This window comes from Mustela erminea, chromosome 18 (genome assembly GCF_009829155.1).
Source record: "Mustela erminea isolate mMusErm1 chromosome 18, mMusErm1.Pri, whole genome shotgun sequence".
Classification (NCBI taxonomy): Eukaryota; Metazoa; Chordata; class Mammalia; order Carnivora; family Mustelidae; genus Mustela; species Mustela erminea.
In genome coordinates, this window is record NC_045631.1 from 18,040,694 (window position 1) to 18,053,718 (window position 13,025).

The 13,025-nt window shown below is 36.6% G+C and overlaps 1 protein-coding gene across 2 annotated transcripts in view; it reads right to left on the minus strand.

Moving 5' to 3' along the window:
• The window catches only part of GOSR1 (golgi SNAP receptor complex member 1), a 55,325-nt gene that overhangs the window by 11,777 nt on the left and 30,523 nt on the right, over positions 1-13,025 (minus strand). For both annotated transcript variants that reach the window (XM_032322341.1, XM_032322340.1), the window contains exon 7: positions 2,002-2,031. In XM_032322341.1, the coding sequence (XP_032178232.1) occupies positions 2,002-2,031 (30 nt within the window). The remainder of the gene's footprint in view (positions 1-2,001; positions 2,032-13,025) is intronic.

A 13,025-nucleotide genomic window follows, 5' to 3' on the forward strand; every position in this document is an offset into this window, starting at 1 on the left:
TCGACCCACCCCCCCACCCCCTCTGCTCAGCAGGGAGCCTGCTTCCTCCTCCTCCTCTGCCTGCCACTCTGCCTATTTGTGATCTTTCTCTCTGTCAAATAAATAAATAAAATCTTAAAAAAAAAAAAAGTAATCATAACTACCTTAAGAGTCAATAAAATTTTACCTGTGGTACCTACCAGATCTAAATAAAGGAAAAGAATAAAATTAAAAAAAACCTGCTGATTACTTTTTTTTTTAGTTTCTTAACTGGCAAAATAGTAGTAGCAGGGATTCTATGGTTCTCAAATGTTCCTATGGTAGGAAGTATCCCAAATTTTTATACTCATAATTACTAGTCCTTAAATAGGTCAGCTTTGAGTTGAAAAGCTTAATTAAGGAAGCCTGGCCTAAAGAAGATCAGAAAGAAAGAGCAAGAAATAAAAGGAAGAAAAAAAGGAAAAGGATAATAGGGAAACTTTAAGTGAAAAATTCTTGGCAAATGTGATTTCACTTTATGTGCTGATGAAAGGGAAGGAGTCACAAGGAAAATATTTCAGTTGACAATTAGGCAACGGTGCAAAAACTGTTCAGATGGGCAACCCAGTGCATGTAATTTAAACCAAATCTCCAGATATGATAACTGCATATTGTTTTAAGAGATTATACTTTATTAAATAATGATAGAAACATTATAACCTACTGAATAAAATAAGAATCTATGAGTCCCTGTCAATATAAATACATATTTAAAATATGAATGATGAAATATTAAGTGGCAGAGAGGCATCAAGTCTGCAATTTATTTTTAAATAGTTTAGGGGAAAAAATGAAAAAGCCAATGTGGCAAAATGTTAAGGTGGGGAATCTAAGTAAAAGGTAAATGGGAATTCTTTGTACTACTGGAATTATTCTGAAATCTGAAATATCAAAATAAAAGGTTTTAAAAAAGTCTGCATTAATAATATAGCTACTACTTATAGATTACCCACTATCAGCCAGGCATTGTATTAGGCATTTTACCTCACATTATATTTAATCTTCACAATAATCTTTTAGGGTATGTATTATCATCAATCCCTGTATTTAAACACTAACAAAATGAAGGCCCTGAGTAACTTATCTAAGAACAGAGATCTGATAAGTAGCACAGACCAAAGCACACTCCAAAGTTTGTACTCTTTCTACAAGATGGTAAACAGGGTAGTCATTTAGATAGAGCTCTGGTTCTAGAATTAAAGAGATTCAGATTTGAGGATCTGAATTCTCAACACAATGTATCAATCATGTGACCACAGGCAAATTACTTACCTTAATTTCTTTTTTGTTTTGAACACAGTGTTTATTTCATGGGTTATTGAAGAAATTAAATAAAATAAAGCAGGTAAAGCACTTGAGCACAATACCACAGCCTCAAGTAAGGGTACACATGTTTGCTGATGTTTCCACGTACGTCTTTGTATCTTTCCTGAAAAATGCTTCAGACATTGCTGAATTCTCAACTGCAGAGATCACATCTAGTTCATTTACTTTTTTACCGTCATAAGACAGTATCTAGTAATTCACCAATCCTACAGAATTAAGCAGTTCAAACCAACTAATAAATGTCCCTTACCTTAAGTAATAAACTACTTCGGTGTTATGACAGATAATACTAAATATGACTGCAGAAGAAACCAAATTGACATAAATCGTATAAATAAGATATTTACCAAATCACATGTCTAAAATGGTTTTCCATTAAAAAGTGAGAATGAAAAAACTAAAGCTGAAAGTACTGAGTATGAATTAATCAGAAGAATTAACCTAGGTAAATCAGCCTAATTCTAAAAATGAATATTTTGGGCTTCAAATGTCTCTTGATAAGAGAAGGATGCAGTAAAAATACATCACAATCTAGTGTAATTCCTATCTTTCAGAATGATAAATTAATAACGCTAGTTACAGGATTAACCTAATCTGTTCATTTATGTTGCAAGCAAACAAAAAACACACTAAAGTAAAACAAAAATGTTTTCCTACCTTATTGTCTCTTCTATCAGACGATCTGAGCTGCAAATAAAATGGAAATTAAAATTCTGAAATTATTAAGGTACATTTAAAACTTATATTTTTTCTATATTTTAGTGATTAACTTCTCAGCCACTTATATAAACAGAATACCCAAGACTTTTGAAAGCATCTAGAGAATATTTTGGGCTCTAAAATAAATTTAACTGATCCACATATATAATTTTCATCTTACTTGTATTTGTTAGCTTAAATCTATTTCTTCCACAGATATACTCGATGATTAAAGACAGAACAGTTTTAATGACAGCATAAAGAAACGAAACTTCTTTAATCTAGATAGCTCAAACTTGTCACCACCATCTCTTCAAAACTTAAGAATTACAACCAACTTGTTGAGACAGGATAAGGAAATACAGTTCTGACGCCTATAAGTAGTAATTATTTCCACCTTAAAGTTCCTTCCATTTTCGGAAAACATTTTTCTTGTTTTGGAAATGAAACCAGATTTTAGCCTACCAATTGTACAATTCAAGAATGTGAATAAAGACACTAAATGCACCTTTGATCTGTCAAACATTTGTCTTTATGCATTACACAAGGGAAAGAGACAAGTCTAGTATTTCAGGGAGGAATTCATAGACATCAAAATTGGTAAAGGTGCTGCCCTATGGGGGACAGCAGGAGAACTAACTCCTAGACATCTGTGTCCATCTGGCAGAGTGCACGACGCATGGCAGGTTCTCAACTTATTACGTGCATATTTCTTCCTACCTACTTCTTTCTAAAAGAATTTTTTTAGAAGATTTTATTTATTTATTTGACAGAGAGAGAGAGAGAGAGATCACAAGTGGGCAGATAGGCAGGCAGAAAGAGAAAGGGGGAAGCAGGCTCCCTGCTGAGCAGAGAGCCAGATGCGGGACTTGATCCGAGGACCCTGAGATCATGACCTGAGCTGAAGGCAGAGGCTTAACCCACTGAGCCACCTAGGTGCCCCTCCAAAAGAATTTTTAAGTTCACTGTATCAACTAGTAACTGGAGGTATCATAATAAAGTAGTGGACCAGGAAATCTAAGTTACTGCAGGAATTAGGGGACAAAGAGGAACTTTCAAAAATGTCAATTTCAAAAATAATATTTTTGTTAAGAATTTCAAAAATAACATGGGGCACCTGGGGGGCTCAGTCAGTTAAGTGTCTGACTCTTGGTTTTGGCTCAGGTCATGATCTCAGGGTCGTGAGCCAGGGCCTGAGTTGGGCTCTGTGTGGGACACGGAGCCTCCTTAAGATTCTTTCTCTCCTTCTTCCCCTGCCCCTCCCCACTCCTCTCCCCACTCTTAAAAAAAAAAAAAAATTTCAAAAATTACAAAGATAGTGGAGGAATTAAGGGCCAGACTATGTGGCTTCTGAATGCTATTTCTACCACTTAATAGCTATCTGACATTAGATAAATTACTCTATGGCTAAGTTTTCTCACCTGTAAAATGGGAATGATAAACAAGCAAAAGAGCAAAAACAAAAACAAAAAACAAGAAATAAAAACCCCCTACCTATTAAGAGGATTAGAGAAGTTTATGTATAGTGATTAGAAGAGAACCTGGTACATGGTAAACACTAAGTATTTTTTGCTATTATTACAGTAATTTCTCAGTAACTATGGACTAATTCCAAAACTAAGCATAAAGTTGATATAAATTTCCAAATAAACCCACTGTTCTGATGAATTCTATTGATAAGTATGCATTTGTTTTCTTAACAAATGTGTACAGAAGTGCCCTGGAAGAAAGCTGCATCAGACAGGGGCTACAAAGACAAGGTACTAACTTCTGCAGACCTTACTATGGAGACAGACACTACATATGCCTACAGGTGTCTTGGTAAGGTGGTCATAAACTCACAAAAAAGGGAGTGGTTAACTAGAATTGGGTTAATATCTCCTTGTTCAAAACAATGGTTTGGTTGACTGTCCTCATTAAAGCCTTTTAGTGTATCGAAGGGCAAAAAAAGTAAGTCATTTTAGGATGCAGGAAGTACAATATGAAAGTAAATAATTACATTGCCAATCTCAGCAAACCAGTTTATTTTATTTTATTTATTTATTTATTTGAGATGGGGAGAGAGAGCGTGCACACAGCAGGGGGAGTGGCAGGTAGAGGGAGAGGGAGAAGAAGACTCTCCACTGAGCAGGGAGCTTGACATGGGACTCAATCTCAGGATCCTGGGATCATGACCCCGCTTAACCAACTGAGCCATCCAGGCAGCCCCAAACCAGTTTGCTTGGTTTTTTTAAAAAGATTTTATTTATTTATTTGAGACAGAGACAGTCAGAGAGAGCGTGCAAAAGCAAGGGAGGGGCAGAGGGAGATAGAGAAGCAGACTCCCTGCTAGTCTCCCCTTATCCATGAGGGATACATTTCAAGACCCCAGAGAATGCCTGAAACCGTGGACAGTACTGAATCCTATGTAGACTATGTTTTTTCCTATACATACATACCTATGATAAAGTTTAATTTATAAATTATGAACAGTAAGGGATTACAACAAGAACTAAGAGTAAAATAGAGTAATTGTTAACAACATACTGTAGTAAAAGTGATGTGAATGTGATCTTTCATTCTCAAAATTCCTTACTGTACTGTACTCACAATTCTTTTTGTGATAATATGAGGTGATAAATGCCTATATGATGAGATTAAGTGAGGGGAATGAACAGTAGCATTAGGCTACTACTGACCTTCTGACATACTGTCAGGAGTAAGGTCACCTGCCTCTGGACCACAGATGACCACAGGTAACTGAAACCATGAAAAGCAAAACCACAGATAAGAGGGGACTACTGTATAGGCCAATATTCCTGATAAACACAGACGTAAAAATCCTCAACAAAATGTCAGCAAACCAAATTTAATACAGTAAAAAAGGGTCATACACTGTGATTAAGTGGGATTTATTCCAGAGATGCAAAGATGGTGCAACATCTATAATCAGTCACTGGGATACATCACACCAACAAAATGAAAGATAAAAATCATGATCATCTTAACAGATGCAGAAAAAGCATCTGACAAAATTCAACATCCATTTATGATAACTCTCAAAAAAGCAGGTACAGAGGAAATATACCTCAACATAAGGGCCATCCATGAGAAGCACACAACAACATCTATGATGAAAAGCTGAAAGCTAAGATCAGAAACAAGGATGCCTACTCTTTTTAAAGATTTTATTTATTTATTTGACAGAGAGAGATGCAGTGAGAGAGGGAACACAAGCAGGGGGAGTAGGAGAGGGAAAAGCAGGCTTCCCAGGACCCTGGGATCATGACCTGAGCTGAAGGCAGATGCTTAATGACTGAGCCACCCAGGCGCTCCTTGCCACTTTTATTCAAGTTTATTCAGTTTCAGAAATCCTAACCAGAGCAATCAGGCAAGAAAAAGAAATGAAAAGCCTCCAAACTGGAATGAACAAGGCAACTGTCACTATGTGCAGGTGACATATTCTATATAGCCATGTATTTATATATTTAGAAAACCCTAAAGACTCAATCAAAAAACTGTTAGAATAATGAATTCAGTAAAGTTGCAGAACACAGGGACGCCTGGGTGGCTCAGTTGGTTAAGCAGCTGCCTTCGGCTCAGGTCATGATCCCAGCGTCCTGGGATCAAGTCCCACATTGGGCTCCTTGCTCCGCAGGGAGCCTCCTTCTCCCTCTGACTCTTCCTTCCACTCTGTCTGCCTGTGCTCGCTCTCACTCACTCTCTCTCTGACAAATAAATAAATAAAATCTTTAAAAAAAAAAAAGTTGCAGAACACAAAACCCATGACTCAAAAATTTATTGTTTCTATACACTAATAATGAACTATCAGAAAGAGAAATTAAGAAAATCCCATTTACAACTGCATCAAAAAGAACCAAATACTTAGGAATACATTTAGCCAAGGAGGTGAAAGAGCTACATACTGGAAATGACATTAATTAAAAAGACACTGAAGAAGACATAAATAAATGGAAAGACATTCCATCCTCGACTGGAAGAATATTGTTTAAAATGTCCATACCACCAAGAGCAATAGATAGATTCAATGCTATTTCTTTCACAATTCCAACAGCATTTTTTACAGAAATGAAACAAACAATTCTAAGATTTGTAATGAATCATAAAAGACCCTGAATAGCCACAGAAATCTAGAGAAAGAAAAACTAAGCTGAAGGAATCATGCTCACTGATTTCAAACTACATATTACAAAGCTATAGTAATTGAAATAGTATGGATCAACAGAACAGAATAGAAAGCCCAGAAATAAACCCAAACATATACAGTCAGTTAATTTATGACAAAAGACCCAAGAATATACAATGGGGAATAAATGGTGTTGGGGAAACTGGACAGCCACATGCAAATGAAACTGGAACTCTATCTTACACCATACACAAAATTAACTCAAAATGGATTGGAGACTTGAACATAAGACCCGAAACCATAAAACTTTTAAAGGAAAATGTAGGCAGTAAGCTCCTTGATAGATCTTGGTGATGATTTTTTTATATGACACCAAAAACAACAAAAGCAAAAATTAACAAGTGGAACTCCATCAAACTAAAAAATTCTTTTTTTTTTTTCCCAAACGAAAAAATTTCTGCAGAGCAAAGGAAACAATCAACAAAATGAAAAGGCAACTTACTGAATGGGAGAAAATAAATGCAAATCATGTATCATGTATCTGATAAATATATGGGAGAAAATATATGCAAATCATATATCTGATAAATCATATATCTGATAAGAGGCTAATACCTAACGTACATAAGAACTCCTACCACTCAGTAGCAAAACAAAACAAAACAAAAACCCAATGTGAATAAAAAATGGCATAAGACCTGAATATTTTTCCAAAAAAGACATACCATTCGCCAAAAGATAGATGAAAAGAGGCTCTACCTCATAAAGCATCAGGGAAATGCAAATCAAAGTATTGTAAGATATCACCTCATACCTGTTAAAATGGCCATTATCAAAATGATTAGAAATAACAAATGTTGGAAGGAAGTGGAAAAAGGGAAACCTCTGCACTGCTGGTGGAATATATAAACTGGTGGAGTCACTATGGAAAACTGTATAGAATTTCCTCAAAAAACTAAAAATAGAACACATGATCCAGCAATTCCACTTCTGGGAAGTGAAAAAAAAGCAAAAAATAGAAAGCAAAAATCCTACCTCAAAAAAATATATGCATTCCCATATATTCCCCATGTTCACTGCAGCATTCTTTACAAAAGCCAAGATATGGAAACAACCTAAGTTCATCAACAGGTGAATGGATAAAGAAATTGTGATATATATAATGAAATATTATTCAGTGGTAAAAAAGAATGAAATACTGCCCTTTGCAACAACATGGATGGACCATGACAGCATTATGCTAAGTGAAATAAATCAAGACAGACAAAGATAAATACCATATGATCTCTCTTATATCTGGAATGTAATACATACACTGCCATATATATATACATATTTTCTCCCTCTCTCTCTGGCTCCTTCCTCCATTTGTGTGCTCTCTCCCTCCCTCCCTCTCTCAAATAAATGAAAAAAATCCTTAAAAAAAAAAAGATGGGGTGCCTGGGTGGCTCAGTGGATTAAGCCACTGCTTTTGGCTCAGGTCATGATCTCAGGGTCCTGGGATGGAGCCCCGCATCTGCCTCAGCATCCCTGCTGAGAAGAAAGCCTGCTTCCCTCTCTCTATTTGCCTGATCTCTCTCTCTGTCAAACAAATAAATAAAATCTTAAAAAAAAAAAAAAAAGAAGACAAAAATTGAATGATTACTGTGAAAAAGGAGAGAAGTTACCAAATCTGAGAAAGACCAAAGAAATTATAAGAGCATTCATATGTTCATTCTTTGGACTGAAGGGTCAAAGAACTGTTGAGTCCAGAATATGGATAGTGTGCCCTCCTCTGTAGTTATTTAAATTATTTCCTAGAATGATACAATTTAGAATGGGGAGATCCTCCAGTGACTCGGAAGCTGCTAGATGAGAGGACAGGGGAAGAATAGAGAGATGGAATGAACCTTTAGAGTATAGATTTTTATTAAAGTAGAGGTAACTCATTATCTAGTAGTAGCAGGGGAAACTTAAACTGATTGTGGAGAAACAGGGGAAGAGAGCTATTATTTATTGAGGTAACAAGAGGCAAATTTCTGAAGTCGGACTGCCTGAATTTGAATCCCACTTCTGCTATTAACTGTGTGACTGATGATCAAGTTACTTTTCTCAGTCTCAGTTTATCTGTAAATGATGAGAAGGGTATCCAGTCTTGGGCGTGTGTGTATATATATTTATGTATGTAATAACTCAGCCATAAAGAAGAATGCAATCTTGCTGTTTGCAATGACATGGATGGAGCTAGACGGAGAATACCATGTTAAGTGAAATAAATCAGTCAGAGAAAGACAAAAATTGTATAATTTCACTTAAATGTGTAATTTAAGAAATAAAAGAAGTAAGGAGAAAAATGAGTGAGAGAGGGGCAAACTAAGGAAGAGATTCTTAACTACAGAGAACAAACTGATGGTGACCAGAAGGGAGGTGGGTGGGGGGATGGGTGAAATAGGTGATGGGGATTAAGGACAGCACTTGTGTGATGAGCACGAGGTGTTATATGAAGTATTCAGTCACTATATTGTACATCTGAAACTAATACTACATAGTATATTAACTAACTGGAATTTGAATAAAAACTTTTAAAAAATTATTCAAAAATCAATCAATGTAACCCACCATATATGAACAGGCTAAAAAGCATTTGACAAAACGTAACAGCCATTCATGAGAAAAAGTCTCAGAAAAATAAGAACAGAGGGATACTTCCTCAGCTTGATAGGCATTGTACTTAAGAGTGAACGACTGAACACTTCTCTGTAAGATCTGGCACAGGGCAAGGAACCCCATTCTCACCACTCTTATTCAACACAGAGCTGGAAAGTTCTAGCCATGCAATAAAGCAAGGAATGGAAAGAGAAGCCATGCAGATTGGAAAGGAAGAAATAAACTGTATTTGCAGATGACAAGACTGTCTACATAGAAAATTCCAAATAATCTACATAAAAACTCCTAGAGTGAGTGAGTTCAGCAAGGTTGCATTATATAATATAAACATGCAAAAATCATTTGTATTTCTGTGTACTAGCAAAAAACATGTGAACACCAAGCTTAAAAAGACAATGCCATTTATAACTGTTCAAAAAAGAAAAGCACAGGTGTAATTCTAACAAAACCTGTCTAGAACTTGTACAGGACACTACACAACACTGATGAAGAAATCAAAGAAGACCTAAATACATGGAAACACATGCCACATTCATGGATTGGAAAACTCAACATAGTTAAGATGTCAATTCTCCCCAAACTGACTTATAAATTTAATGCACTTGCTAGATATAGACAAGATCAGTGTAAAATTTATAAGAAAGCCAAAAGAATTAGAACAGCTAAAACAAAGTTTGAAAAAAGAATAAATGAGAGGAATCGGTTTACTCAATTCCAATACTGATTACATAGCTACAGTAATCAAGACTGTGTGGGGAGGGAAAAAAAAAAAAAAAGGACAGAGGGACAGACACAGAGATCAACAGAATAGAAAAGTGTCCAGAAATTGTCCCACACAGATATGTCCAACTGAATTTTTCTCATGTGTATCTCATAATAAACACTTGAGGTGAATATCTAAGAGTTGATTTTTTAAAAGTTAAGTGAAATCATGTAACAAAATCCAACCATTATAAAATGGGCATTTAGGGACGCCTGGGTGGCTCAGTTGGTTAAGCAGCTGCCTTCGGCTCAGGTCATGATCCCAGCGTCCTGGGATCGAGTGCCACATCAGGCTCCTTGCTCGGCGGGGAGCCTGCTTCTCCCTCTGCCTCTGCCTGCCATTCTGTCTGCCTGTGCTCGCTCTCTCTCCCTCTCTCTCTGATAAATAAATAAAATCTTTAAAAAATAAAATAAAATAAAATAAAATGGGCATTTAGAGTACATTCATATTGTTGGGCAACCACCACCTCTATCTAGGTCTAAAACATTTGTATCGCCCTAACAGAAAACTGTATCCAGTAAACAATTCAAACTGATTTTTTTTAAAAAAGATTTTATTTATTTGACAGACAGAGATCACAAGTAGGCAGAGAGGCAGGCAGAGAGAGAGGAGGAAGCAGGTTCCCTGCTGAGCAGAGAGGTCGATGTGGAACTCGATCCCAGGACCCTGGGATCATGATCTGAGCTGAAGGCAGAGGCTTTAACCCACTGAGTCACCCAGGCGTCCCTCAAACTGATTTTTGACAGAAATGCAAAAGCAATTCAATGTCAGAGAGAGAGCCATTCAACAAATCAGGTCAGGGCAATTAGACAACCATAGGCAAAAAAAATGAACCTTAACTGAAGTCTCACATCTTATACAAACATTAACTCCAAATGGATCATAGATTTAAATGTAAAATAAAATCATGAAACATTAATGGGACCAAAAAAAAAAAAAAAGAGAGAAAGTCTTTGGACTTCAACACAATTAAAAGTTTCTGCTTTGGAAAAGACCCTGTTAAGAAGATGAAAAGACAAATTACAGGCTGAGAAAAAAATAAGTACAAACCACACATCTGATGGAAGATTAATATTTAGAAAATATAAAGAATTCTCAAAACTCCACAGTAAAAAAAAAAAAAAAAATCAATCCCATTAGAAAACAGGCAAAAGACATGAAGAGACATTTCACCAGAGGACAGACCACAAATAAGCACATGGAAAGATGTTCAAGTTCATTAGCCATTAGGGAGACAGAAACTGAAGTCCAATGAGAGATCTCTATACAGCTATCAGAATGACTCAAATAATTGTAAGTGGCAACATCAAACGCAGGTGAGGATATGAAGAAACTAGATGACTCGCACATTATTAGCAGGAATGTAAAATGTAAAATTTAAAGTTTTTTTTTTAAGATTTAATTTATTTATTTGACAGAGAGAGATCACAAGTAGGCAGACAGGCAGGCAGAGAGAGAAGGGGAAGCAGGCTCCCCGCTGAGCAGAATGCCTGATGTGGGGCTCGATCCCAGGACCCTGGGATCACGACCTGAGCCAAAAGCAGAGGCTTTAACCCACTGAGCCACCCAGGTGCCCCTAGATTCTTGTTCTTTTTAAAATTTAATTTGATTTAAACATACCGTGTATTATTAGTTTCAGAGGCAGAGTTTCGTGATTCAGCAATTGCACATAACACCCAGTGCTCACTACGTCCAGTGCCCTCTAAATGCCCATCCCCCAGTTCTCTCTTCCCCCTACCCACTGCCCCTCCAGCAACCCTTTTCGTTTCCTAGAGTTAAGAGACTCTTGTGGTTTGCCTCCCTTTCTGATTTTGTCTTATTTTATTTTTCCCTCCCTTCTCCTACGATCTTCTGTTTTGTTTCCAAATTTCCACATATGAGTGAAATCATAGGATAGTAACACAAACCCAATTCCCAGTGAGACTGAATATAAAGGTACAATGGTGTTAACCAATGGTGAATGAATGTTTAAAAAAAAAAAAAAAACAGAAACTACTGCGTGGAAAATACATTTCTATCTTACTAAATGCAAGTGAATCTGCCTAGACAGCAGACAGCAATGAAAAAATAGAAAGCTAAGCACTTCACACATATCAGAAAATCTACCAGATACACTTATTTTAATTACCCGATTTCTGTAAGATTTGAAAATACAATGGCATTTCTTTTCTATCTGTTCTTGCCCATAGAACAGGGCTAAAGTTCACTGCACTCGCTAATAAATCAGCCTAATTATTAGATTTTGGTTGGAAGAAATGAGGTTGAAATGGCCACTAAGGAACAACTATCCTTACTCATTTAGCTAAGCCCTCCACTGAATAAACACCATAGTGTGGCTACCACTCAACAACAGAGTGGCTCCATAAAGATGGCATAATACGGGGCACCTGGGTGGCTCAGTCATTAAGCGTCTGCCTTCAGCTCGGGTCATGATCCCAGTGTCCTGGGATCGGTTCTGGGATTGGTTCTGGGATCCAGCCCCACATCAGGCTCTCTGCTCAGTGGGAGGCCTGCTTCACCCTCTCCCACTCCCCCGCTTGTGTTCCCTCTCTTGCTATGTGGCTCTCTGTCAAATAAATAAATCTTAAAAAAAAAAAAAAAAAAGAGAGAGATGAAGAGATGGTATAATCTAGTAAAAGTCGAATTTAAAATTGCTTTCCTTTGGGGCTTAACGTATACAATTAAGTGGAATTATCCTTCTTAAACTAGTACTTCATAACAGCTCGGAGGCATTCCATAAAGTTATCTGGAGTCTGTAATTAAGCAACAAGTTTCTGTTTCTCTCAAGACCAATTTAAACTAGCTGAAAACAATGAGCCAAATTTCATCACCAATTATTGTACAGAGGAATCACTAAAGCCATGTTAAAATAATTCTCTTTTTAATAATAATTCATTTCCCTCAAACACATACTGCAAATGGCACAAATTTCACGAATAAAAATGGGATTTCAAGCACATATTTTAGAGCAATTTAAACCAACAAAATATAAGAAATTTGGCAAAATCATGAGATAACATCGGGGCGCCTGGGTGGCTCAGAGGGTTAAAGCCTCTGCCTTCGGCTCAGGTCATGATCCCAGGGTCCTGGGATCAAGCCCCATGTCGGGCTCTCTGCTCAGCAGGGAGCTTGCTTCCTCCTCTCTCTCTGCATGCCTCTCTGCCTACTTGTGATCTCTGCCTGTCAAATAAATAAATAGAATCTTAAAAAAAAAAAATCATTAGATAACATCTAGTTAGAATCCTCTTTTATTCTAGTAAATAAATAAGCAAGTAAGAAAATAAGAAAATTCATAATAACAATTTAAAAACTGACCCCTTTGTAAACTGCAAATGATGAGGCTGTCACCAACTAATCATATCATTTACATCAAATACTGTGGTGATGCAGTCTTTTACTTAAACAGACCCTTAGGATCTTTGTCTTGTTTCCATATATATATATGTA